Source organism: Heterocephalus glaber, unplaced genomic scaffold (assembly GCF_053883595.1).
Source record: "Heterocephalus glaber isolate CG9 unplaced genomic scaffold, H.glaber_assembly_v1.0 deba00001442, whole genome shotgun sequence".
NCBI classification, from domain to species: Eukaryota; Metazoa; Chordata; class Mammalia; order Rodentia; family Bathyergidae; genus Heterocephalus; species Heterocephalus glaber.
Genome location: NW_028258296.1, coordinates 49,119,698 through 49,147,566, shown reverse-complemented (window position 1 = coordinate 49,147,566; position 27,869 = coordinate 49,119,698). Strand labels below are relative to the sequence as shown.

Genomic DNA, 27,869 nt, shown 5'->3' with positions numbered 1-27,869 from the left:
CCAAAGACTAAAAGGCTTCACCTGTTTTTCACTGTCAATTGCCTAAAGCTATAAATAGGTCCAAAGCTCATCTCTGCTTTTAGCAGACAGATCAAATTACCAGGGGCAAAGTGAAATAATAAAATGAGTGTCAGGATAGTTTATAATGTTGCTCAGCCATCCCACAGTCTGTTTCTCTTCCTACCTGCTGTACTAGCCTAGAATCAAGGATCCCAGCCACAATGCCTCTGTTCAAACTTCCAGGTAGGTGTGCAGAAGTTTTCAGAGACCTCAGTTTGTTTCATGTGCAGCCATTCCGTTATCATGTCAGCTTTGGTAGTCCTTTGTTTAGGATCCATAATAGCTTTACTACCTTCCAGAAAGAGAAGGTATTTTCAAGTTTTCATTTTTAGTTTTGGGAAGAAGATACTTTTCTAAAGTTGCTTCTTTCTTGATCCCTTAGAAAGCTAAGATATTTAATATCTGTTATGCCAGGTTAAATAAAATCTTTGGTCTCACAGATCTGAGAAGGGTCCTATACTATATCTTTAGCTATAATATTAGCGAAAAATCATGAGCATGACAGAAATTTTAACCCAGTCTGTGTATTCTCATGGTTCACAAACCAGGTTTATACACAGTATAATTTTAAAAATATTTTCCATCATGAAAGTAGTGCATGTTTCATGAGAAAATTTAAAAATTACACTGAAAAAAATAATAAACACTAACTTAGAAAAGTTGGAAAATAGTAAGAAGAGATCACCACAGTCCCATCATCCAAATACATTCATTCTTAACATTTTAGTGTTTTTTCTTTTCAATCAATTTCCTGTGTAAAATAAGAATCTTTTAAAAACACAGTTGTGTTTGTATTGTACATGTAATTTTATATCCTGATTTGAGCAGGGCAATGTTTTGGCTTAACATTATAACTTAACCATTTTACCATGGTATTTCAAACTCTCCCTAAACACCATTTAAATGGCTGGATAACATTCTAATTTTCTTAACTAATCCCTTAGGTTCTTTACAGTTTTTTGTAAGTATAAATGTGCCCCAACAATATTTTCCATGGGTTTGCTAAAATGTTTCCATGGGATGGCTTCACAGAATGGTTATTTGTTAGGTGTTACCAAATTGTTTACCAGGTAAGCTGCTTTAATTTACCTGCTTCATTAGGTTTTTAAAGTTAATTTTTAATTCATATTTTATAAAATGTACCTTGTGGGCTGGAGATGTGACTCAGTGGTACAGCATATGCTCAGCATGCATGAGGCCTTTGGTTCAATCCCCAGCACCACGAAAAAAAAAAAAAAGGTGGAGGACCTTTTCAAGATTATAGGCATAAATTTGGGGGCTGGGGATTTAGCTCAGTGGTTCTGCTGCCTGCCTCACAAGTGCAAGGACCGGAGTTCGATCCCTGGTACCAAAAAAAAAAAAAAAAGGAAAAAAAAAAAAGATTATAGGCATAAATTTTAAAAGATATACTAGAAATGAAAAGAAAATGGAGACTGTATAATAACCATATTTCCAGTGTTTCCAAAGGCAGAAAACTAGAAAGGCTAGAAGACTGAGGCAGAATAATTCCTTCCACCATGCCTCTTGTGCCAGTCCATATCCTTGTCTTCCAAAGCATGGTTAATAGCCACTCTGATTTATGAAAATTGTTCATATATTGTATCTTTTATTTTACTCATGCAGCAGAAGAAAAACGTGAGTATCTTGGACTATTTTTCCTGCCATTTGCCAGATTATCAAAGAAGTGATACTGTTCTTTAATTCTGAAACATGGTTATTTTTCAGCAGTGTTTGGTAAATGATGCTTTTGGAAGTCAACAAAGGTTAACAATGATCCTAGATAGCCCATATCATAGCAAACAAAGTCATGACTTTTCTGGATTACAAAAACTAAAAAACAAAACAAACCACTCTTTTTAAAGAAAATCTCGTAGGGCACTTATTTGAAACTCTGAAATAAATTAGCCAAGGGCATCTCTTGAATGTTGCCTTGGTTAATCCTCAACTCTAGAGAAAAACAAAGTGTGAACAGATACAATAAGAATTTATGTTAGATAAAAGCGTAACTCCAGTTATATGTTTCCCTCCACCTCTACTTACACTTGTCCTTCTCCTGACTGATGGTGCAGGAGGTCTGTCTCTGAGCAACTCTAGGAAATGAGATACTACAGATGGAAGGCCACCAACCTTGTCCTCTTTACACACTAGAAAGTCTGCTGAGAAATAAGCATGTTTTTCTGGATCTGGTCAGTGAAAAGCAAGCATGATATTCCTTTCCTCAAGAGTCTTGCACTTCCCGTGTTAATAATCCCACTTTCTGGCTGAGCGTGATGGTGCACGCCTGTGATCCCAGCACATGGGCGGCTAAGGCAGGAGGATCTCCGTGAGTTCAAGGTCAGCCTGGGCTACATAGTGAGTTCAAGACCAGCCTGAACTACACAATGAGACCCTGTCTCAAAAAAAAAAAATCCCAATTTCTGGATAGTACTGTGCAGTTTTTAAAGGATTTATTGTTAAATCTTCACATCAACTCTCTGAAGAGTTACTATTGTTAGCATTCTTCTTTTATGATGTTGAACACAGAGGCTCCCAGAGGTTACATGGTTTGCCCAAGGCCACACAGCTGTCGTGGTGACTTTTCCTTTTCCTCACTCCTACTGTCTTTCTGCCTCACAGTCCTCCTCGTCCTCCTCCTCCTCTGCTTCCTCTTCCTCCTCACTCTCCTTCTCTTCCTTTCCCTTCTCCTCCTCTCTTTCTTTTGTCTATTCTCTGTCTAAATGCATATGTCTTATCCTCAAGACATCGCCACTTAGACGTTCCATTATCCCTAACAACATGTTTAAAAAGCCAGTAATTTCTGTACGAACCCAAGGGGATTATTTCTCCTTTAATTCCTGAATCAGCTTGTCATTAAATTTTATCTACTCATCTTTTGAAATACCAGTTTCACTCTTCCTTTCCATAATCACCACCATTCCATGAAGTATTTTTAAAAGGCAGAGCTCTTGAATTAAGGATCAAATTTCAGCTGTGGTTGCATAAAGTCAAAGAACTGGTTGTTGATTCAGTGGAAGGAAATATCAGCCACGTAATTTTTGATCATCATGTAAACTGTGTGAGAATAGAATTTCTACTTTTCAACTGTCTGTGGTAGTTTAGGGAGGTACAGTCTTAGTAAAAACAATAATGTTTAAAAGTATAAAACAATGAGTGTGTAGCTCAATGGTAGAGCACTTAACTGGCATGTACAAGGCCCTGGGTTCAATCCCCAGTACCAAAAAAATAAATAAAAATAAAAGAAACAAATGGATATTTGTTGCAGAAGATGAATGCTTGTTCTGGAAGAGCCAGGTATCGAGCAAATAGCATTTTGGTTTCTGGGCAATAGCCTAGGTTTCTGGGCAAATGAGCCCATGCTGCCCTTTTTGAAGTCATCAACAGCATTACCACAGCACAGCATGACAAGCCTATTGCACTGTCACCCTCATTCTCATTATCATAACCAACTGGCCTAATTCTGTTTGCCCTCCTTGGTGCAAAGCTTCTTCTAACTTCTGCTTGCCACTCATCTTGGAGATGCATGTGCCTACTTGTGCTGCTCGGGGATGAATGATGCTATTTCTGGGCATCAGTTGGCAGTGAGCTGGAGCAGTATTCTCAGCCATCAGAGCTACCTATTTAGTGTTCTGTTTGTTCCTTTGTGGCTCATATTGCTTGTCAGAGAACTACTAATCGCATCCAAAGATGCTTTTCAGTTTCAGGAAGTGTTTGGGTTTAGCGAGGCAAACAGATGCTTGCAGTTCCACCAACATAGTGGGCTTTTCTGTTAACACTGCCGTGACACTGCAGGATTTTAAAACTGGCTAACCTGTTAGTGTTGGTGAAGTTACAAATGAATTGCTATCATTTCTAATGTATGCTTCATCCTAATACTAAGTCATATCATTTATCTTTCCTTAATGGCTCAAAGTTAACTCCAAATATAAAATGTGTGTTTGACCACAGCTACCAAATTCCATTACTCAATTAAATTTGCTGTTTTATTTTTCTTAAAGCATGTCCACATACTTTATCTCACTCAGTGTCATAATAGCCTTGTGAGCGAGGTTGGGTAGACCTTAGCATCCCCAGTTTACAGATAAGGAAGCTGAAAAAGAGAAAAGTGAAAGAGCTGGTAAGTGCAGAGCAGGGTTTGAAGTCACTACACCCACTTAAGTCAGAATGTGAAATGCAGCCTTTGGGGGCCTGTGTAGACACTGATGCACAGAGGAATCTTCTCTGTATGCCCTGTGCTCTGCCACCCTGCAGGGAATGTTTCTGTCTCCTATGATTGCCCCCAGATAGCTGGCTGTTAGCCATTTTTATTGTTGCTTACGAGCTCTTGTCCAGGAATGCCAAGAGGCCTTAAGAAGTATTACAGGTGACAACTAGTCAGCTGTAACTACAGTGGAACTTAACAGAAAAGCAGATACTTGATGACCTTCGCTACCCTGTGTGATGAGACTGGCTCTCTTATATCCTGAGGGTCTTGGTCACTGCCAGGCTAAGGGTGACCCTGTGCCATTTTAAGAATGGGAAAAGTAGGCTGAGGCAAGAGGATCACCATGAATTTCAGGCCAGCCTGGGCTACCAAGTGAGACTCTGTTAAAAAAAAAAAAAAAAGAGAGAGAGGAAGAAAAATAAGAATGGGAAAATTAAGGCATGTAAAAGTAAATTGGCCTTCCAATGGTCATTAATTACGGAAGGCTCATGTCCACAAGAAGTGGGACTTCCAACACGTGGTAATAAATTTTAGTGGCTCCCATCCTCCACATAACAGTATACTGTATCAAGTTGTCAGGATTTGAATAAGGTGAGGTTTAATATGTGAGAGAAACATACTATCAGTCTTCAGAAGAAAAAAGGCCCTAGAGAATACATTTATTTCTCAGAAGTACTGATTTCCTTTTTTGGGGTGGGTGGGTACCAGGGTCAAACTCGGGTCCTTGCGCTTGTGCAGCAGGCAGTGAAATCACTGAGCTAAATCCCTGGCCCAAATGTCTGTTAGAAGTATGGATTTCCTAGTGACCACTGGGATCACTGGTTCTCCTTAGGAAAAAACAAATAAACAAGCAAAAACAAAAATCCAAGGACCAATAACTACATCCAAAAGCATCAGAAAGTCTTCCAGTCTAGGGCTGGGGCTTAAGCTCAGTGGTTCCACCACCTGCCTCACAAGTGCAAAGACCCAAGTCTACAAAAAAAAAAAAAAAGTCTTCCAGTCTAGCAGGAAGGACTGTTGCATGGTTACTATGAAATCAAACTCAGCCTTGCCACAACTAGGTGATCTTAAGTTAAGTATGGTTCTACAAGAGCCCAAACTTTCTGTAGGGCCCTCCAGAAATGAGCTATGAGACTCTGACCCATGTTTCTGAATGCAGATTTCAAAGCTACACACAGAAAAATCCACTAACATAAGAGCAGGCACCAAGCTCCAGTGTTTCAGCTGGCTGGGGAGCAGAGCAGCTGTGTACCCACCACAGTGTTTACCATTATGCCTGACGCTAGCAGAAACTCAGATGAATTTTGGAAAAGGGCTTGGATACTAATGTGTGAACACTTCTTTCAGAAGTTGATGATGCAATGCGCAGCTTTGCTAAAAGAGTGTTTGCCTCTGAAGTCAAAGATGAGGGAGGCCGTCATGAAATTTCCCCCTTTGATGTGGATGAGATCTGTCCAATTTCTTTTCACGAGATGCAAGCACATATATTCCAGAAGGAAATTCTCTCCATTTCCACCGACGGCCAGAGGTGAGTGGTGTAAGGGGAATTCTGACTGTGAGTCAGCACACAAGGAGGGGAGAAATGTCAGGGCAGATATGGTTCAGTCTGTCTGAATGATGGTCCAATTCCAGGGAAGAACTCTGCCAGGTTTAGAGATTCTTTTTTTTTAATCCCCTATATTATGTACCCTAAGGTAAGATACTGGTGATAGAAAAAGAAGAAAGCAGTGGGCCCCTACTCTCATGCACATTTCTCAAAATTAAAAAGCCACCCTCTCCACCCTATCCTCTTGAGCTACCTATGTAATTGTTCCAAGCCAGTGTGGGCCCACAGATGCTGTGAACATGCTCAACTGATACACAATTGTCATATAAACTAGAATTCAAGATCTCTCGCTCTTAGACTCTGCTTCTAGCCAAACCTAGTGTTGTATTTCCTTACATGAACACTGTCCTCCAGCCACAGCCTGCAGGCTTCTTGGCTTTAGAGATGCAGCTCTCCATTTCTGCCCTCATGCCCTGCCCCATGATGCATACTTACTCCCTCCCCCAAGTAATCTGCAGAGAGCCCTCTTAACCAAGTCAATTTTCCTATATTTGAACTACTGTAGGATTCACTGTCACTATATTTTAGTCCTCAAACTTAAACCATTAACCTGGAATTCCTTCCTTTCAGCCCTCCCCGTATCCCATCAGCCACATCCAGATTTATATTTGTAAAGAAACAACAACAAATTACCTCCTCTGGGATCCCCCGAGGGACCTAACTTAGGCCTTATGTCAAAGTAGAAGCTCAATAAATATTTGTTGTTTTGAAGAAATAATATTGATTAAGCAACTGATGGGCTCCAGGTACTACGCCAGGCATTTTATATATATGAAATCTCACAGAAATCTTATGAGGTAGCCATTATTAAACCATTTTTTTCAGATAGGGAGATGAAAGCTCACAAAATGTAAGGACCATGACAAAATGACACAGATAGTAACTGACACAACTTATGCTATTTACGGCCCCCAGACTGCCTGTTTTGCTGGGAGTGGACTGCCTGGGAAGAATGGTGGCATGCTAAAGACCTTCTAGTATGCTCCCCAAGGTCCACTCTTCTAAGGTATACTCAGAAAAACAGAACGCTGTCAGGGTATTCAGGATATCTTTCTTCTCGCACTATGCTTGTATCCTATTTCTGACACCCAACCCACATTTTATTTTTTTTATTTTTTGGTACCAGGGATTGAACTCAGGACCTTGCGCTTACGGGACCAGCGTCAGAAACACTAAGCTAAATCCCTTACCCCCACATTTTAATTTTTCACTTTTTGTCCTCAAATGATATGGTGAAACATCCATCTATTATAATGAAACTCCCAACTTAGACAAGCCTAAGTGCTCTTACTTTTTAATTTCAAACCCAGAAAAAGGCGTTTCCAAGGACGGAAGACTGTGAATCTGTCAATTCCACTGAGTGAAACGTCTTCCACCAAACTGTCCCATATTGATGAATGCATTTCTTCGTCTCCAACCTACGAGACCGTGCCTGATTTTCAGAGAGTGCAGATCACTGGTGACTATGCCTCTGGGGTGAGTTGTTCTTGTCACCACACGTAGCTGCTGGGAAGCTACTCAGCTTGACACGTCTGGGTTCTTCCCTTCCTTCTTTCCTCATCTGTCCTTCTTATACTTCTCTGTTGCATTTTAATACAAGTACAGTGTGTCTTATGTTTCTGTATTGGTTTTATCATCCCACACAATTTCTCCTCTTTCTCCTCCCCCCAGCCCCCATAGAGACTAAGTAGTAGAATGCAATGTATGTTCCCCAGGACTCACTGTGCAGATTTTGGCAACGGGGCTACAGAGAGGAGCAAAGGGAGGTGTCCATTCTCATTGGTGTCGTCATGAAACAGGAAAGGGAGGCTTGGGGAGTCACAGGGGCTCACAGGAAAAGATGGACCCACGGGAGACCTAGAATAGAGAGAAGAGCAACAGCATAAACCGAAGATATGAGATCGGTAAAAAGAAAGGTAGAAGAGAACAAAACAAGAGGAGGAGAGAGAGGTTAGCAAATTCCAATTTTCTAGAATATTGTTATTTCACCAGCTGACCTCTCCAATTTCATTGCAGATGCTTACACAGTATATTGTAGTTGGAACAGGCTCCAGTAGATCACAGGGATAGTAAACTCATGTTCCTAACAACTTGACCAGCTTCTCCTATCCAGAGCAGATGGTCAGTTAATAAATCTCTGCCATGTATACTTGCAGTGTCAGCATGATATTGGTGAAACTGTTCTTTAGTCATCAGTCTCTACTCCAAATATAGATTTAACGACTAGGTCCTGAACCCTGTTCTCATGTAACTGACCTGGTCAGAGTAAGTCCTAGGATATTTATAAGTGCCAGAACAATGAAATGCAAACCATTCTTGTTTATTATTATTATTGTTGTTGTTGTTGTTGTTATTATTTCGTATAATAAGATGGGTGCTCTGGAAATGGCAGGTTTTTTTAAAGGGCAGTTTTATATACTAAATAATTTAAAGGAAATTTTTAATATTAGTAAATACATGGGAAACAGTTTGTAGAACTCAAGGGTTCCAAAGAATATAAAACTTAGGGGACAAACTTGATACCTATGTACTTAGAAATGAAAATACGGACAAGAAAGGATATGGGCTATTGTGTCTCTTCACAGTAGCCCATTTTAAGCTATAAGCTATGTTTTTTGTTTTTTGTTTTGGTTTTTTGAGACAGGGTCTTGCTTTGTGGCCCAGGCTGGCCTTGAACTCACAGTGATCCTCCTGCCTCAGCCTCCCAAGTGCTGGGATTATAGGCATGCACTACCATGCCTGGCCATAAGGTATATTTTTATTGTTATTTTTTCTCCTTTTTTCCTACTTTTACTTGGCCCAAGTTCACTCTGCAGAGCCTGTTTTTTTTCCCCTACCTTTAATAAATGTGAAACTTTGCCACTGTTAAAAAAAGAAAGAAGGAAAGAAAGAAAGAAAGAGAGAGAGAGAGAGAGAGAGAAGGAAGGAAGGAAGGAAGAAAGAAAATAAAGGTACACAGACCTCAGGAGTAGCTGCTCCTCCTTTGAGAGCTGAAGGGTACCTGAAATGTTGGCCTGGAGCCTTGTAAAATGAGTAGGTTGCTGTACCTGTTGGGTGAATAAAGCAGATAGAGACACTTCAGCTGGCTGTGGTCTCTACCCAAACCAATCTGTGTCCTTGGAACGTAAACAGAGAGTTCAAGGGGAAACAGGCTAACATCCCAGAGCCTTTAATCCCTGATACACAATTGATCCAGTGTAATCAGTCCTCACTGAGCAGGCCCTCCATGCTTGGTACCCGGTACCAAGTGCTGAGGACACAAAGGTGAACAGGACTCAGATCGTGTTCTGGAGAGGCTGACAGACTGGTGGCCATGGAGCCAGCATGCCACAGACTTTGCACCCATAACAGATTTCTTCGGCCAAGGTAGGCAGGTCTTTATAAAAATAGTTAAAGTAGCCAGGCCTGGTGGCCCATGCCTGTTATCCCAGCACTCTGGGAGGCTAAGGCAGCTGGGCAGTTTAGTGACTAGAAGACTCTGGCTGAAAATTTAAAAAGGAATGAGGATGTAGATTAGTGTGAAGGCCCTGGATCTAATCCTCAGTTCTAGGGGGAAAAATTAAACTAATGAGAATCGATTTCTGTATCCCAAACCATTGAGAACAAGCTTATGGTCTTGAGCTATTATTAACACAGCCTGGACATTGTGTCTTTCTACAGTTTCATTGGTTTTAATTAACTGAGGACTCTAGGTTTTTTTCTTTTTTTGTTTTCTTTTGTTTTGTTTTTTGACTCCTTTTTTTTTTTTTTTTTTTTGTACAAGGGATCAAACTCGGGACCTTGAACTTGCAAGGCAAGTGGCGACACCACTGAGCTAAATCCCCGGCTTATTTTGTTTTTTGAGATAAGGTCTCGCTATGTAGTTCAGACTGGTCTTGAACTCACTGTGTAGCCCAGGCTGGCCTCAAACTTGTGGTGAGCCTCCTGTCTCAGCTTCCCAAGTGCTGGAATTACAGGCATGTGCCATTCGCCATGCTCAGCTCTCTAGATTTCTTTTGAAGTCAGGACTGAGGCAATCACAATTTCTTCTAGACCATTCCAATCTTAATTACTAATATCTGTAAAACTCACATGCCACACAATAACATATAGTTTACAGAATGGCTAGGAGCTAGACATAGTAGTATACACTTGTAATCCCAGCTATTCTGGAGGCAGAGGCAGGAGGATCACAAGTTCAAGGGAAGCTTGGATAATTTAGTGAGACCCCATCTCAAAATAAAAAAGGGCTGAGGGGCCAGAGATTTAGCTCAGTGGTTCCGGCTCCTGCCTCAAAAGGACAAGGTCCTGAGTTCAATCCCTGGTACCAAAAAAAAAAAAAAAAAAAAAAAATGGACTGGTGTTGTAGTTCAGTGGTAGAGCATTCCTGAATTCAATCCTTAGTGCCTTAAAATAAAATAGAGGGGCTGGGGATTTAGCTCAGTGGTTCTGCCGCCTGCCTCGAAAGTGCAAGGATCTGAGTTCAATCCCTGGTACCAAAATAAATAAATTTAAAAAATAAAATAAAATAGAAATGAAATGCTAAGAGAGGTGTAAATGAGGCTTGCCTCAGAATTCAAAGAAGCTGAGTTGAAAGCAGACGAAAAGCTAATACAAATGTCAAAGAGTCACCTCGGGTGACCAGATAAGATTAAGAACCTAGGAGCCTGGGATGTAGCTCAGTGCACAGCTCTTACCAGTCAATCATGAAGTCCTGAGTTGGATCCCCAGTACCAAACAAACTAAAACAAAACAAAAGATGAAGAACCTGGGTCAAGCTGATCAAGGCCTGGAGCTTGCTGAAGTGCAGAACATGTTCAAAGCCCACCTCTAGGCCATAGGCAGTTTTCGGTTGGCCTTGTCAAGCAGGGAGATCCAGCTGAGCTGACTCTAGGGGGTGGCCAAAGTTCAGGGCCTGTTGACCTCATAATGTGTCCACCGGATGGTCTGATACAATGATGGGTTGGGGCCAGGTGTGGTGGCGCATGCCTGTAGTCCCAGCACTAAGGAGGCTGAAGCAGGAGGATCACCATGAGTTTGAGGCCGCCACCCTGGGCTGCACAGTGAGACCCTGTCTCAAAAATAAAATTTTAAAAAAGATGAGGTGATAGGTCCGTGTGTGTTGCAGTATCCAGTGTTAGCTGCCCTCTCCCTTTGGAATGTGCGGGTGAGGGGTTTCATCACTCACTGATCAGTGCGTCTGAGACGCTCCCAGGGCTGCTTTCTCTCGCACAGCCTTGATATATCCATCAACTGCCAGTATGCCCCCAATTTAGTCTGGTAAATGTGTAGACAGTACTTTTTTATTAGCACGATTAATTTATCAGTTTGTGTCTTAATAGTTGTGCTGGGCAGCTGGGGCTGTTCTTCCTGCTAAGTTCCTCGTGTACAGCATCTGGTGGTTTTCTATTTGCGCAGATGCATTACTGCGTCATTCTGCCTGAACCCTGGGACTCAGACGGAGCAGATTGCTCCTTTATAGAATCGAATCACTCGGGGCAAGGCGCTGCCTCCAAGCCACTGTTCTGTACAACGTGGCGTGACTCAGAGTGGAGCACAGCCTGCTCACCGCACTTAAGTTGATCCCAGAGGAAAAAAGTCTTTGTGCTATGACAATGAGCATTCACTGATTTCAGATACAGCTGCTTGGGCTGGTCTGGTCCAGCCAGGAGTAGGGAGTGGAGGGCAGGAGAGATAGATACCCCAGTTTGGGAAATTTCTGGCAGTTCTAATAAAACTTTACTCAAGCTATTTTTAGCCAGAGATAAACTTCTCTTTTAAAATCATCCAAAAGCTGGTTGTGGTGGTGCATACCACTAATCCCAGCCACTTGACAGGGTCACAAGTCCAAGGCCAACCAGGGCAATTAGGAAGACCTTGTCTCAAAATAAAATAAAAAAGGCACACAGCTCAGCAATAGGCAGCCCTGGGTGCAGCCCCCCGTTACAACACACACACACACACACACTCACACACACTCACACACACACAAATGTTGTTTCACAGGGTGATGTTCAGATCTATCCAGAGCTTTCAAAGGCAGAGGAATTTGTGGCACTGTATTCATCCCAAAATATTTTCCTCACTGACCAACAAGTGGTTTGAATTCTCATAATTATAATCACATTGTCTTCCAGTTAAGACTTTGTTTTCAGAAGTCTTTTCTTTAAATGTCCAAATGTTTTGCCAGACGTAGTGATGCATGCCTGTAATTCTAGCACTCAGAAGGCTGAGGCAGGAGGATCACTGAGAGTTCAAGGCCAACCTGAACTACATAGTGAGGTCCTGTCTCAACCTCCTTGCCCCAAATATGTCCAAATGTTACATAGAAGGAAGAAAGTATATACCAGTGGTGGCAAACCTATGGCATGCATGTCACAGCAGGCTGTTTGTATCATTGAAAGCTCTAGAAAGGTTCTCCATCACGGGTATATACCATATTAGAATGGGTTCTTCTACTAATATTTGCTGGATAATCACTGCTATGTAGTAAAAACCAAATCCAAAACAGAGGGCCTAGAGGTAATAGCTCAGTGGCAGAGTGCTTGCATAGCACAGGCAGGGCCCTGGGTTTGATCTCCAGTAAAGCAACAAAGAGAAAGGAATGCAAGACTATAAAAGAAAGATTCTCAGGGCAGGTGAGTTACAGTAGAGAGGTAAGAATTGGAAAAGGCCACAACCTGCTCCTGGAGGGAGGCCCAGGGCCCAAGTCTGCTAGGAAGCAGCCAGGGAGGCCGGTGAAGCTCAGCGTGAGCTGTAACACAGGGGCACTGGGAGATTTTCCCAGTATTGGCTTTGATATTCTGACATTTTCTTGGCAGGTAACAGTTGAAGATTTTGAAGTGGTTTGTACAGGTCTGTATCGGGCATTATGTATCCGGGAAAAATACATGCAGAAGTCATTTCAGAGGTTCCCTAAAACCCCCTCCAAGTACTTGCGGAACATTGATGGCCAAGCATGGGTAGCAAATGAGAACTTCTATCCAGGTAACTTATTCCCTTATAAAATGTATAGAGTGTATCTTTTGGTTTAACAACTAAATAATAAATTTAAAACATGCCCCTAGATTATAAGTAACATCACAGTCATTCTGGGCTCTGTTCTCCCTGCTGGACTGTGATTCCACGCTGTACAGTGTCTCACTAAACTTCTCTCTTCACCACCCCTAAACCCAGGTTAGTCTCGTATTTTTCCTTGTTTCAATTGTTGTGGTAGCTTCCTACTTACTCTGCTACATTTCTGTATCACCCCTTTTTTGTTTCATCCTCACTTTGTGGCCAATTACTAAAACACAGGCCCAAGGATTTAGCTCAGTGGCACCACGCCTGCCTCAAAAACACAAGTTCCTGAGTTCGATCCCCGATACCAAAAAAGAAAAAGAAGAAGAAGAAGAGAAAAAAACCCACAGATCTGAGCGCACCATTTTCCTGACAAAAATCTTTAGCCATTCCATTACTTCCAAATTGAGTCTGGTCTTAGTCTGGCATTCAGGACCACCATCTGGCCTCCTAACTGCATTTTATTTGTTTTTTTGGACTTGCACACTCAGTTATTTCCAAAATAACCTCCCCCACTGCTCTCTTTGCTATGGTTGGAATTAGTTCCTGATCACATTATAGTTCAGTGCTTTCCTGCTCTTGTGCTGTTGTTAGGCTGTTCCCTGTCCCTGTCCTGAGATTGCCCTTCTCCTGGCTATTCACCCTGTGTTCCATGTCTAGATCCATCCTAATACTTCAAAGCACAGGCCAAATACTATCATTTCTTGCCTGCCTCTGACTTCTGCATAAAAGTAAACTGCTAGGGCTGGGGATTTAGCTCAGTGGCACCGCACCTGACTCACAAGCACAAGGTCCTGAGTTCAATCCCTAGTACTGCAAAAAAAAAAAAAGTAAACTGTAAGCCGGGCCAGTAGTGCATGCCTGTAATCCCAGCACTGTGGGAGACTGAGGCAGAAGAATAACATTCAAGTCCCATCTGAACAATTTAGTGAGAACTTGTCTGAAAATAAAAACATGCAAAAGGGGCTGTGGATGTAGCTCAGTAATAAAGCACCCCTGGGTTTGATCCTAGTAACACACACACACACACACACACACACACTGTAAACTATATGTGACTTTTCACAGCATTTTATTTGCATACCTCAGTTTTTACTTTCTGTTTTGTATAAAGTGTGTTTTTCTTTTTGGTACTGGGGATCGAACTTGGGACCTTGCGCTTGAGAGGCAGGCAGCGGAACCACTAAAGCATGTTTTAATAGTCATATTTTAATGATTTCTAGTGTATAACTATCACAATTGATTTAACCAATTCCTATTTTTAGGTCTTCAAATTCTTTTAAAAATATTTCCAATACTTACCTGGCAGGGGAGATACCATGATCACGAAGGTGGTTTTCCCAGGGCAAGGCTTATCCATTGCACTCCAGATGTGCTGACCCCTGAGATTTCCCCAAATGTGGGAAACTCGACTGCATAATTTGTGGTAGTGGGGGACTGCGTTCGCGATCTCCCCTGGCAAAAAAAAAAAAAAAGAGAGAGAAACATTTCCAGGGGCTGGGGATTTAGCTCAGTGGTTCCACCACCTGCCTCGCAAGCACAAGGATCCAAGTTTGAACCCCGGAACAAAAAAAAACCATTTCCAACAAGGCTACAATAAAGCCAGGTACTATGGTGCATGCCTGTAATCCCAGAACTTGGGAGGCTGAGGCAGGAGGATTTCTGCAAGTTCAAGGCCAGCCTGGACTACATAGTGAGTTCAAGACCAGCCTGAACTACATTGGAAGATCCTGTCTCAAAAAACCCAAAAAACCAACCAACCAAACAAACAACCCCCCCAAAGGCTATAATAAACAGCTTTATGTACATTTCTTTATGAAATTGTTTTACATCTTTAGGATTATACTCTTAGAACTGAAATTTCTGGGAAGGTTAATACTTTAGATTTTTGAACTTCCAACTTATCATCTAGGTAAAGATCTCAGGTTCCACTATCTTCTCTCTGTAATTTCTTTGAATATTAAAATCATATTAAACATGTGTCCACACAAGCCTTTAATCCCAGCACTAGGGAGGCTGAAGCAGGAGGATCACCAAGAGTTCAAGACCAGCCTGGGCTACATAAGAGTTCAAGGCCAGCCTGAACTACAGGGTGAGACCTTGTCTCAAAAAAAAAAATGTATCCAGTTTGGTGACTTATAAAATTGATTTACCACCCTATATAATATTGACACACAGGATGTTTGTCTTGCCTTTGTTTCTTCTAAATTACACTTTTTCTAATATGTTTAAGTGTAAGAACTAGAAAATTAATATTTGATATAACAATGTATTATACCCCTTCTTTCATGGTCCTTATTTCCCAATTTTGAGTAGGAAATGTGCAAACATTTTTCTTTCTATATCATTTTTCTCACTCCAGTGGCTTTAGATACCACTTGCAAACACGAGTGGTTCTTATGCCTTGGCAGGTAGTAAGTGACAAGGCAGTAAAGAGGCTCGAGTGCGAGGTGAAAGGCTGGGAATGTAGTCAGCAGTTAGCACTTGTCTAGCGTGCACAAGGCACTGAGTTCAGCCTCAGTGAGAGAGAGAAAGAGAGGGAGAGAGAGAGAGGTCACACTTGTTGAAGTAAAGGGATGCGTGCTGAAAAGTTCTGACACTGGGAACTGTGTTCTTGACCTATTTAGGCTGAAATTGTCAGTAGAGCAAATAAAGAAACATTTACCCACTTAATCCTTTGTCAATTCCTTCAGCAGAAATTTTATATGCTTTAAAAGATGGCAAATGAGGGCTGGGGATGTAGCTCAGTGGTTCCGCGGCCTGCCTCGAAAGGGAAAGGACCTGAGTTCAATTGCCGGTACAAAAAATAAAAATAAAAAAACAAAGATGGGGAATGTAATTGTAATGAAATTATAATTCTTGGTATAAAGTTTTGCATCTGCCTTTATATTAAAACCATTACAGGTAGAGCACAGAGGATATTTAGAGAGGCGAAACTACTCTGCGTGATACTGTGGGAAGACCCTTGTCATTATACATTGTCAAAACCCATAGGATGTACAAAAGTCAAGACTTAATCCTAATGTAAATAATGGGCTTTGAATAATTATGATGAGTCAATGTAGGTTCATCAATTATAAGAAATACACCTGAGCAGGTGATGTAGCTCAGCTGCGCAGCACCTGCCAGGCAAGCACGAGCCCCAGAGTTCGATTCCCGGTACCAAAAAAGAAAAAAGACTACAAGAAATAAGAAATACACCACTCTGATACAGGATGCCAGTAGTGGAGGTTGCTGCATATGTGAGGGGACACATGGAAAGGGGACTTTCTGTTAAATTGAAACTGTTCTGTGGGCCAGGGATGGAGCTCAGTGATTCAGCACCTGCCTGGCAAGCCCAAGGTCCCGAATTTGATTCCCAATACCAAGAAAAAAGGAAAACTGTTCTAGTCTACTTAAGATGCATCCATTTTTTACAAATGACTCAGATTTATCTTTTTTTTTTTTTTAACTTCATTCCTTTTTTATTTTTTTGATATCAGGGATCGAACTCAGGTCCTTGTGCTTGCTCAGCAAGCGGCGAAACCACTGAGCTAAATTCCCGGCCCTGATTTATCTTTCTTTATGGCTGGGTTGTACCCCACACTTTCTTTTTTTTTTTTTTTTAAGGAAAAAAAATGTTTTGAGACAGTCTGGCTGTGTAGTGCCTTCATTATATAGTGCAGGCTGGCCTCAGACTCACAGTGATCCTCCTGCCTCAGCCTCTCAAGTGCTAGAATTACAGACATGAGCCACCACATCCAGCTGAATACCACATTTTCTTTATCCAGTCATCTGTTGATGGGCATCTAGGCTGTTTCCAAGATTTAGCTTTTGTGGGTTGTGCTGCTATAAACATGAGTGTGCTTGGCTCATGGTAATATGTCATCTTTAATTCTTTGGGAGGATACCCAGAAGAGGCATAACTAGGTCACATGTAATTTCTACTTTTAGGTTTTCAAAATAAATCAGACACAGAAGGACAAATATTGCATGATTTCTCATATAAGATCTGAAGGTATAAATAATTTAAAGAGCAAAATAAAAGATGATAGTGAACAGGAAGGTAGACTTTGTGAAGATGGGAAAAGAGGATTTAGGGATGGGGAGATAGAAGAGAGGGGAGAGAGGAAGAGTAAGTAAAACAGGATTAGGGCTGGGGACGTAGCTCACCAGTGCCAAGGTCCTGAGTTTGAGTCTTGGTGCAAAAAAAATATTTTAATACAAAAAAGGATTAAAATGCTGTATGTATAGATACCAATTCTCCACAATGTACTCATTTATTGCAAACATGTGCTGATAAAAAAAATAAGGACAAAATATAAATTAAATCCCAGCACTTGGGAGGCTGAGGCAGGGCATTCACCATAATTTTGAGATAACCTAGGCTACATAGTGAATTCAAGGCCATTTGAACTACATAGTAAGACCCTGTCTCAAAAAATAAAAACAAAAACAAAAAATTAAAAGTCTGTTTAAGAAAATACTCTAAGACTAATAAAAGAGATTGGTTTAAATGACATAAAAATGCAAATTCTATTTTAACTAATTTTGCCTTTGCTTTTTAAAAATTTCAAAAAATTTTTTTTCTGGTACTGGGAATCAAACTCAGGACCTTGTGCTTGCCAGGCAGACATGGCACCACTGAGCTACATCCTGGGCCCCTGCCTTTGCTTTTATGCAGTTGTTTATTTGTTTTGACAAGAGTTCTTACTATATTTCCCAGGCTGGTCTTGAACCCCTGGGCTCAAGAGATCTGCCTATTTCAGCCTCCTAGGTAACTGAGAGTATAGGTGTGGGCCAGCACACACTCAGCTCTATGCAATTATTTAACAGACTAATAAGATGCTCTAAAAAAGCCAGGTGCAGCTGGGTGTGGTGGCGCACACCTGTAATGCCAGCACTCGGGAGGCTGGGACAGGAGAATTGCCAGAAGTTTGAGGCCAGCCTGGGCTACACAGTGAATTCAAGACCAGTCTGAGCTATATAGCAAGACTCAGTCTCAAAAAAAAAAAAAAAGCCTGATGCTGTGGTGCACACCTGAAATCCCAGCATTTTGGGAGACTGAGGCAGGAGGATCACAAGTTCAAGTCCTGCCTGGGAAGCTTAGTGAGACCCTGTCTCAAATAAAAAGAGGCTGAGGATGAAGCTCAGGGTCAAAACACCCTTGAGTTTGATCCCCAGTACCACACACACACAGACAGACACACACACACTCACAGACTCCTCTTAAACAAAAAGCCTGTGATAACCAACTTCAGTAAAAAAAAATGATGTGTTAGTGGCATATCACTTAGTTCATGTAAACAGCACATGAAAATAATTTGAAAATCATTCTTTTTTTTTTTTTTTCTCCTGGTACTGGGAATCGAGCTCAGGACCTTGTGCTTGCCAGGCAGGTGTGGCACCACTGAGCTACATCCCCGACTGCAAATCATTCTTATATGAGACAAAATATAATTTGTTTTGTTTTATTTTTTTGCTGTTTTGAGATAGGGTCTCATTTTATACTCCATGCTGGCCCCAAACTCTCCGTCCTTCTGCCTTGGGCTCCCAAGCACAGAGATTATAGGCATGTGTCGCCACAGCTAGCTTAAAATAGTATTGCTACAGTTATTTTATACTCTGAATTTAGTTTCTTGTGAAAAATTAATATGAAATAAACTTTACTTAATAGATAAATAAAATAAAGTTGTGCAATCACAGCTTATGAAGTATAAAATGCCAAATGAACGAGCTTTTGCAGTATTTCATATTTCAGTTATTTTTACATGATCATTCATCTAATGTGCTGATATATGACTCTGTGTTTTGTTGAAAAAGTCTTTACCCCTCCTCCGAAGAAGGGAGAAGACCCTTTCAGAGCAGATAACCTTCCTGAAAACCTGGGCTATCACCTCCAGATGAAGGACGGCGTAGTTCACATCTATCCTAATGAAGCAGCTGCCAGCAAAGATGAGCCCAAGGCATATCCTTACCCAAATCTGGACGCCTTCTTAGATGATATGAATTTTTTGCTTGCTCTAATTGCCCAAGGACCTGTGTAAGTGTTTCAGGAGAGCTAAACAACAACCAGTACTACTACTGTTAGTAAGAATAAATATTAAACGGTCACTATGTTCATACTATACTACACCCTTCATGTATACATTGTTTCTGTTACTTTTTACAATTGCTTGATGAAGTATTTTCATAATTACAGTTTTATGAGATGAAACTTTGGCAAGTTAAGTAATTTGCCCAAAGTCACACAGCCGGTCAGGATCCAAGCCTAAATCTGCTGACTCAAACCAGAGCCCTTAACTTTGAACCATGCTGCCTCACTGATTTTTTTCCACTAATTTCTTTTAAATGCCATCCCAAGACCTTCTTACTATTATACCCAACTTTGATGAAAAATTAGGGGTCAATGCTTTTCAGTGAGGTTAACTGCAGAAGTACCTGAAACATTTGTGCTAATAATTGTTTCCTGTGGGTGCTAAGGGTCCTGACGGTTTTGCAATTACATTTGTTTTCCTTAAGTGTGTGTAGTTTTTTAGAATTATTTCATTTTATTTTTCACAGAAAGACCTACACTCACCGGCGCCTGAAGTTCCTCTCCTCCAAGTTTCAGGTCCATGAGATGCTCAACGAGATGGATGAGCTAAAGGAGCTGAAGAACAACCCCCACCGAGATTTTTATAACTGCAGAAAGGTAAATGTTTTTTGCTTCTCAGAGGTAATTTCTCATGAAAAACATTAATCCAGTGATTTCTTCAGAAGGACAAGAACAGTGCTTTCTGATTAGTCTAAAATTTCTGCAGGTTTAGTGGATTTTAGTTAAAGCAGAAAGATTAAAAATGTCACTTCTATTGTTTTCCCCATGGAAAGATTTATCATATTCTAGACATAAAAAATTATAATCATCAGGCTTGAGGGTAGCTCAGTGTAGAGTGCTTTCCTAATATATGCAAAGCCCTGAGTTCAATCTCTAGCGCTTCCAAAAAAATTTTAATTACCATCATCAATAACAACAACAAAAATAAAACCTCAAGAATGACTATTCTAGGAATTAGAAGACCTTTGTTCTAGTTTTTTTCCATTTGCTTCTTTGTTTTCCTCAGTACCGGGGATCAAACTCAGGACCTTGCACTTGCGAGGCAGGTGTGGTGTCACTGAGCTATATCTCCAACCCTCCTTCTGCTTCTTGACTATAAAACTTCAGGGGAGGTAATTAAATACATTTGAGTTCCAGCATCCTCACTTGTAAAATTGGGAAATATTTCTGCTCATTACAGTTTACATGTAGATAATAAATACCAAATAAGCTAATGACTATGAAAACCAGTCAACTAGAAACACTTGCAGTATCTGTTTTGACCATGGAAATGATTACAAGGAAGTACAAATAGGAAATTCAGTACCTGAGGGAAGATTCAGACGCAAATCCCAGATCAGCTGCCTCCCCAATCTTGGAAAAACAATCTGTCAAAACTTCATTTTATGAAATTGTATTTATAAAAATATCTACTTGTAATTATTATCACTGGGTATAGCTTCATAATTTCCATCCCTCTTCTTTGGGGGTGAAAGCTGTAATAGCTACATTACTTCTAATTATATTTCTAAGTGGAAAACTGTCCCCAAGAATTTTGCCTGGGTCGGTTGCAGGAAGTAAATTGGATATACACATATACTGGAGAAGCAAGCATCATTGCATCTAACCATTCTCATTCTTGCACAGACAAGCACCTAAAGGGTACTCATCTACACTGCTGTCAGCTCACACCCCTGTTATTTACTCCTTTCTCCCACCACAGTGGGATTTGCAAATATATGTCCTCTAACAGAGCAGTTTAACTGAGGCTAATTGATGGATTTTTTTTCTCTGAATGTGCACACAGGTGGACACCCATATCCACGCAGCTGCTTGCATGAACCAGAAACATCTGCTGCGCTTTATTAAGAAATCATACTACATTGATGCTGACAGAGTGGTCTATAGCACCAAAGAGAAGAATCTGACCTTAAAGGAGCTTTTTGATAAATTGAAAATGCACCCATATGACCTGACTGTTGACTCTCTGGATGTGCATGCTGTAGGTTGAAAAACTAATGTTAGTTTCACTCTAATCCTCAGAAGCCCTCATGTCTTTCTCCTGCAAGCCCTTGCTTCTCATAGACCTCTTAACTATGTTGGCTGGAAGTACCTCAGACAATGTGGAGGCTCACTCACTGTCAGCTGTCCCAGAAGTCATCCTTGGAGCCCAGCCCCTTCCCCTGCTATAGCAGCCTGTTCCACTTGGCTAGTGCTGTGTCCAGGCAGCTCTGATAATCACATTCTTCTGCTGCTGTTTCCTGATCCAGGGACGCCAGACATTCCAGCGTTTCGATAAATTCAATGACAAATACAATCCTGTGGGAGCGAGCGAGCTACGGGACCTCTACCTGAAGACGGACAATTACATTAATGGAGAATATTTTGCCACTATAATCAAGGTGAGGAACAACCAACCAGATCTACAGTGCCTCGAATGGTTCTTGAATAGGAGAGGAGGGAGGGGAAAAGGGAAGGAAGGAATGGGAAGAAAATGAGGGAAGAGAAGAAAGGGAGGGAGGGAAGAAGGGAGAGAGAGAAGTCACAGTGCTGTCTCTGGGGCCAAGCACTACACAAATTAAGATAAGAATTTCTTCTGAGCTGGGCATGGTTGTCACATGCCTGTAGAATCTTGACTTCCAGGCTAGCCTGGTCAACTTAGTGAGACCTTATCTCAAAATAAAAAAGGCTAAGGATGTAGCTCTGTAAAGGCCCTGAGTTCAAGCCTCAATGCAAAAACAAAAACAAAAAATGAAACAAAACAAAAACCTCTGGCCCTAGGGTAGAGAAATTAAAGGTGGGGATTTGGAATAAGATCTGGCCTTTCAGTCATTGGAAGCCGTAAAGTCAGGAAGAACTAGGATGGGAAGCCACACTCATTTTCATGATGCTTGTGCAGACATAGCATGTGGGACTGGGACCTCTATGTTTTGAGAGGTAGGAAAATATGAAAAACTACATTTCCTTTGGGGTAATCTTAAATATTTTAACCTCTTTAGTCTTTTTCTTTTTTTGGATTAAATTTCTTGGTAGATGCCATCTTTTCTTTTGTTTTATTTTGTTTGTTGAGACAATGTCTTGCTATGCAGTTCAGGCTGGCCTTGAACTCACTATGTAGTCCAGGTTGGCTTGAACATGTGGCAATCCTCCGGCCTCCAGAATGCTGGGATTACAGTGTAAACCACCACCATGCCTGGTTTAGTCTGATTTTTGTTTTCTGATCTCCATCATGTTCAGTGAATCATTTATCCTCAACTCTCAGATGCCTTAGATCTCTTTTTTTCGTATTTTTTTTTTTTTGAGATAGGGTCTTACTAAGTAGTTCAGACTGACCTTGAACTCACTATATAGCCCAGGGAGACCTGCTGGGATTACCAGGGAGTGCCCCCATGCTGGTGGATCCCTTAGATTTTAACCTTTGATATTTTCCCTTCTACTTTCTTTTACATTCCCTCGGTTCTTTGTTTGTTTGTTTCCAGAACCAGGGATTGAACTCAGGACCTTGCGCTTGCCAGGCAGGCTAGGCGCCACTGACCTACATCCCCCCATCCCCTCAGTTCTTAATATGCACCTCCTCTTCCTAGATCTCATAGAGTTAGGCCCCTCAGGGGCTTAAGGGAATTCCTAGTTTTGATTGCTCTCTTGACTTTGCAGGAGGTAGGAGCAGACCTGGTGGATGCCAAGTACCAGCACGCAGAGCCCCGCCTGTCCATCTACGGTCGCAGTCCTGATGAGTGGAGCAAACTGGCCTCCTGGTTTGTCCACAACCGCATCTACTGCCCCAACCTGACGTGGATGATCCAGGTCCCGAGGATCTAGTATGTAGCTGCCCAGGGGAAACCCTGAAGCCTGCCCTCGTTCCATCCACCTCTCCTCCCCAGTGTGAAGAAGGAACGTGCAGCCCCTCTAGACAGAAACCAGGGGCCTGCATGCTTGGTTTTGTCCACTCTGGCTATAGTGCTAGACACAGACAGGAGTTAGGAAGATTGTTCAGTTCAATTTTTTTAACCAGAAGCTAAAGAAGAACTAGGCTAGAGTAAGAACCATGAACATTTTAGTAGACACTTTTTTCTCCCTGTTCTTCTCTGGGTCTAGTTCATTCTTTCCCATGTTCATCTGCACTGGAATGTAGCTTTCTTGTTCAGAACCTTTTTACCACAGTCTGTGGTGGATCTTTTTACCCACAGTTGCTCAGTTCTCCGTAATCAAAGGGTATTTATCAGTGGTATTGTTCTCTTTTTTGTTTTGTTTTTTGTTTTATGAGACAGGGTCTTGCTGTGTTGTCCAGCCTGGACTTGAACTCATGGTGATCCTCCTGCCTCAGCCTCCCAAGTGCTGGGACTACAGATTTGCGCCACCATGCCCAGCCTGTATTGTTCTTTCAAAAGATGTGGTATCACTGCCTTCAGTGATGACTTCTCTGTTCACTCATTGATCTTTTATCTCATGTTTATATATTCTCTGGCAACCTGCCTGTGTGCCCTGTAGCAATACAAGAGTTTTAGTCTATCTCTTAGGCTAAAAAAGTAACTTTATGACTGGAGTAGTACTTTCTGTCTACCATTAAGGCAGAGTCAGTGGATAGGTGGTTAGGAATATGGGCTCTGGACTCAGACTGGCTGTGTTTGAATCCTGGTTCTACCATTTTCTTGCTGTATAATCCTGGGTAAGTTATATTCTCTCTCTGTGCCTTAGTTTTATCATCTCTCAAAGGGGACACAGCACCTAACTTATTAAGTCATTATGAGGATTAAATTAGGTCATATTTCTGGTGACTTAGCAAAGTGGCTGGTATATATAAAATGTTGTATGTAGTTACCACAGATCAGAAATACTTTTTTTTTTTTTTTTGAGGGATGGTGGTGTTTGAAACAGGGTCTCATTACATAGTTTAGGCTGGCTTTGAACTCATTTTGTAGCCCAGGTTGGCATCAAACTTGTGGGGATTCTCTTGCCTCAGCCTCCCAAGTGCTTGGATTACAGGCATGTGCTACCACACCCAGCTTCATCAGAGGTGTTTTTGATAACCATTTCATGTTCACCTTGTTGTATACCACACACACATATAAATAACTGAACTTTTTATGACACGATTGCTCTATTCTTCATTCTCTATCTGGACTTAATTGTGAAGATTTGGCTTCCTTACCACAGAGAATTTTTTGAAAGGGGGGGGCACATGGTCCAGCAAGAAATTTATGCTTCCTGCCCAGCCCAAAGCGAAGCCTTCTTTGTGGGTATGCAGGAAGAATATATGAAAGAGAACATGCAATACACCAGACCTTAACTGCTTTATTTACTTACTGTTTATTTCTTAGGTGCCAGGGGTTGAACCCAGGGCCTCCTGACAGCGAGGCTAGCTCTACCACAGAGCTCCCGCCCACACTGGCCCCATAGCAGGCCTTTATTCCTGTCCACGGCATTCGCTCTTCTAGCTTCCTCATACTGCAGCAATCTGTCCTAAGAATCTTCTCTTCCTAAATGTCTCTTCATTCTTGCCTCTAGTGATGTGTTTCGATCCAAGAACTTCCTTCCACACTTTGGAAAAATGCTGGAGAATATTTTCATGCCAGTGTTTGAGGCCACCATCAACCCCCAGGCTCATCCAGAACTCAGTATCTTCCTCAAGCATGTAAGCAGGGCCTTGAGGCCTTGGGAGTGCAGCTCCCGAGCAGCCTCCTGCCTGGCCAAGACTAATTCTGGCTGCTTATCTCTTTCCGTTTGGTCCTTGCTTGAGAGCTGGAAGTTTGTCTGAGGGCAAAACCCTTCAAGTTGGACCGAAACCATTGCCTGGCTTGTTTTCCTGACAGATCACTGGCTTTGACAGCGTGGATGATGAGTCCAAACACAGCGGTCACATGTTTTCCTCCAAGAGTCCCACGCCCCAGGAGTGGACAGTGGAAAACAATCCATCTTATACTTACTATGCCTACTACATGTACGCAAACATCATGGTGCTCAACTGCCTGAGGAAGTAAGTACAAGAGGCTGGGGCTGAAGGAGTCCTCTGACACCACTCTCCCCTCACACCCGGCTCTAGGCAGTCACAGGCCTCAGAGTACTCCCGGAATGTTTCCAGCTGGCCCAGATCAGAAATGGCTCTTAAACATTTTCTTCAGATTCTTAGGGGCAGCAATAGGCACTTTTGGTGGCTTCCATAACTTTCACAGTTCCTTTTCATTGGCAGTTTAGAAATTTACACTTATTACTGTGCCATTTATTATAAAACTCCATATATTTTACTCTTCTTGATGTCTCTGGGGTACAGAAGAGGGATATTATAAGTGTGTGTGTGCCAGGGCCTCACACCTGCTAAGCACAGGCTCTACCACTGAGCCACACCCCTCAACTTCCAATAGATTTCTTTGAAACCATTTCTCCCCCAAAGTGCGAGCAGGGAAAATTCTGAAATGGTAATACTCGTAGATTCCCTTTGAGACTGAAGATGTTTCTGTTCAGATAATTAACTCTTGATTGTTTCCTAACCCTTAGATCCTCTGCCATCTCTTCTTAAAAAGTTGATCTTTAGGAAGAATTGAGATGATGATTTGGGGGATAGCAGCTTCCTCATAGAGCATTAACTTTTTCTAATGAATTTTCTTTCTTTTTTTAAAATTAGTACATGTTTGTAGTGCATAATGATTACATTCATCGTGAGCAATCGATACATGTGTATAGCACACCTTAATTCTTTTTATATCCCTTTCCCCTCCTCCCCACCCTGTGATTTTTCTTGTAAACCACTCTGCCTGGCACCTGTGATTCCTATAGTGATTTCTCCTCCACAGGGAACGAGGCATGAATACATTTCTGTTCCGACCTCACTGTGGGGAAGCTGGAGCTCTCACCCACCTCATGATAGCATTCATGATAGCAGATAATATCTCTCATGGCCTGAATTTGAAAAAGGTGAGTTGAAGTTCTCTTTTTTTTTTGAGAATGGGTCTCACTCTGTAGTTCAGGCTGGCCTCGAACTCCTGTTGATCTTCCTGCCTCAGCCTCCAGAGTGCTGAAATTACACTGTGCACCTCCACAGCCAGCCAAGTCCTTTTCTTTTTCTTTTTTTTTTTTTTTTGGTACTGGGGATTGAACTCGGGTTCTTGGGCTTGCAAGACAGGCAGCGGAACCACTGAGCTAAATCCCTGGTCCCAGCCAAGTTCTTTTTAATACTAACTTTTATATCGGAGGGAAAGGTATCTTTCTGTTTTCCTTATTGTACTGTCACAAGACATCGACACTGGAATCAAATTCGAATAGAACATAAAAGATTTTTGAAACTAGTGCAATTCATTCTACAGAATGAAAGGGACTTGCTCAAGATGTCCTGACTAGTTACTCTCAGAGACGAGTTAATGCAGATCTCCTGACATCCCAGTTTAGAACTCTGACAAGGGGATAATTCAGAGGAAGCTCAGCTGACCTGAAGCTAGATTTTGCCAGACTTCTTGTTCTAGCAAGCTTTAAAAATGCCTCTCGTGAGTCAGAATTTTCATGTAGAAAAAAAGGTAGGTTTCAGGGCGAAGTCTTTTCAGCTTTAATTGCCTGGGTTAGGTCATCAAATCTACACAGTTGAAGCTCAAATAAATAATTTGTTTTGACTTAGTGCTTCTGAAAATGCCCCCAATACATTCATTCTAAATAGTGTTTATAATGAAAAACTAGAATTCTTCTTTACCAGGGGATTTAAAGAATAGGTGATATTTTTATTGAAAACTAAGGCTTAAGGTAGACCATGGGATTTTAAGGTTTCTAGTTTTTATCTCTTTTGCCACCCCTAATTTTCTTTTCTTTTCTTTTTTTTTTCACTGTTTTTCAGAGTCCTGTGTTACAGTACTTGTATTTCTTAGCCCAGATTCCCATCGCCATGTCACCATTGAGTAACAACAGCCTATTTCTCGAGTATGCAAAAAATCCATTTTTAGATTTCCTCCAGAAAGGCCTAATGGTCTCACTGTCAACCGATGACCCCATGCAGTTCCACTTCACCAAGGTACACAGACAGACAAGTGTATTTTGCTCTACTGTTGTTTCCCACCCAGAACTGCAAAGTCAAATCAAAGAACTTCATTTTTCTCTGTGTAAGATGCATTTCATTTTTTATTAATCCATTCTTTTTCTCTATGTTGCCTCATTTAAATAAATATCGGCAGGAGCCCCTGATGGAAGAGTATGCCATTGCTGCGCAAGTCTTCAAGCTGAGCACCTGCGACATGTGTGAAGTGGCGAGGAACAGCGTCTTACAGTGTGGGATTGCTCATGAGGTAGGGCTGTCTTTGGGAGCACAGGGTGACTTGAAGAATTACGGTAATTGAGGAAACCCATGTAGAAAAATTGTCCCACAAATTATAGACAGGGACTAGAAACAATTATGCTCTCATCTCTCTGGCCATTCCTTTAGGGGAAGGGAAATAAAATATTCCTGATTTCTCAGTAGACTATGCACTGAGGCACAAGGTAAGAACTTGAGAGTGCATTAAAATGTTTTTTTCCCCGCTTTGCCTGTGGCAAAAGTCCCCCGCAGATGGGCCTGGGGATTTAGCTCAGTGGCACTGCAGCTGCCTCACAAGGGCAAGGTCCTGAGTTCAATCCCCGCTACTACACACACAAAAAAATTCCTAAAGAAGGAATTTTTGTGGAAAGTTTAATTATTGTCTACATCAGGGTAAAAAGAAACAGCAATCATTCTGCTCTCTTTTCTCTCGCAGGAGAAAGCAAAGTTTCTGGGTAAGAATTATCTTGAGGAAGGCCCTACTGGAAATGATATCCAGAAGACCAATGTAGCCCAAATCCGCATGGCCTATCGTTATGAAACCTGGTGTTATGAACTCAATTTAATTGCTGAGGGTCTTAAATCAACAGAATAAAATAAATAATCCAAATGATAATATGAGTGGGATTTTCATTGCAGA

The 27,869-nt window shown here is 41.5% G+C and overlaps 1 protein-coding gene, 1 long non-coding RNA gene and 1 other non-coding gene across 4 annotated transcripts; 2 read left to right on the top strand and 1 right to left on the bottom strand.

The window, feature by feature from the left end:
* Positions 1 to 66: 66 nt before the first annotated feature.
* On the top strand, positions 67 to 27,845 carry Ampd1 (adenosine monophosphate deaminase 1). Of its 2 annotated transcripts, none has more exons than XM_013075433.3 (15): positions 67 to 243; positions 5,612 to 5,789; positions 7,178 to 7,343; positions 12,668 to 12,833; positions 18,708 to 18,927; positions 19,449 to 19,578; positions 20,768 to 20,962; positions 21,231 to 21,362; positions 22,615 to 22,778; positions 24,466 to 24,592; positions 24,771 to 24,934; positions 25,749 to 25,869; positions 26,777 to 26,950; positions 27,111 to 27,221; positions 27,666 to 27,845. In XM_013075433.3, the coding sequence occupies exons 1-15, from the start codon at positions 222 to 224 to the stop codon at positions 27,822 to 27,824; spliced, it is 2,229 nt and encodes a 742-aa protein (XP_012930887.2). In that variant the 5' UTR covers positions 67 to 221; the 3' UTR covers positions 27,825 to 27,845. The 2 variants fall into 2 exon arrangements, with proteins under 2 accessions (XP_012930887.2, XP_021121387.1); XM_021265728.2 differs by having other exon boundaries at positions 5,609 to 5,789.
* Positions 7,259 to 10,717, bottom strand: LOC110350986 (uncharacterized). Its single transcript, XR_002397968.2, has 4 exons — positions 10,544 to 10,717; positions 8,829 to 8,914; positions 7,590 to 7,724; positions 7,259 to 7,447 (listed from the first exon to the last, which is right to left on the bottom strand). It is a non-coding gene; the product is annotated as an uncharacterized LOC110350986 (long non-coding RNA).
* On the top strand, positions 14,200 to 14,363 carry LOC147827740 (U1 spliceosomal RNA). The gene has a single exon (XR_015452106.1). It is a non-coding gene; the product is annotated as a U1 spliceosomal RNA (small nuclear RNA).
* Positions 27,846 to 27,869: the final 24 nt, after the last annotated feature.

Coding starts and splice junctions, on each gene's coding strand:
- Ampd1 (XM_021265728.2), top strand. CDS start 222: ATGCCTCTGTTCAAACTTCCAG. Junction 7,344..12,667: donor CTGGTGACTATGCCTCTGGG/GTGAGTTGTTCT, acceptor TTTTCTTGGCAG/GTAACAGTTGAAGATTTTGA. Junction 24,593..24,770: donor TCAGTATCTTCCTCAAGCAT/GTAAGCAGGGCC, acceptor TTTTCCTGACAG/ATCACTGGCTTTGACAGCGT.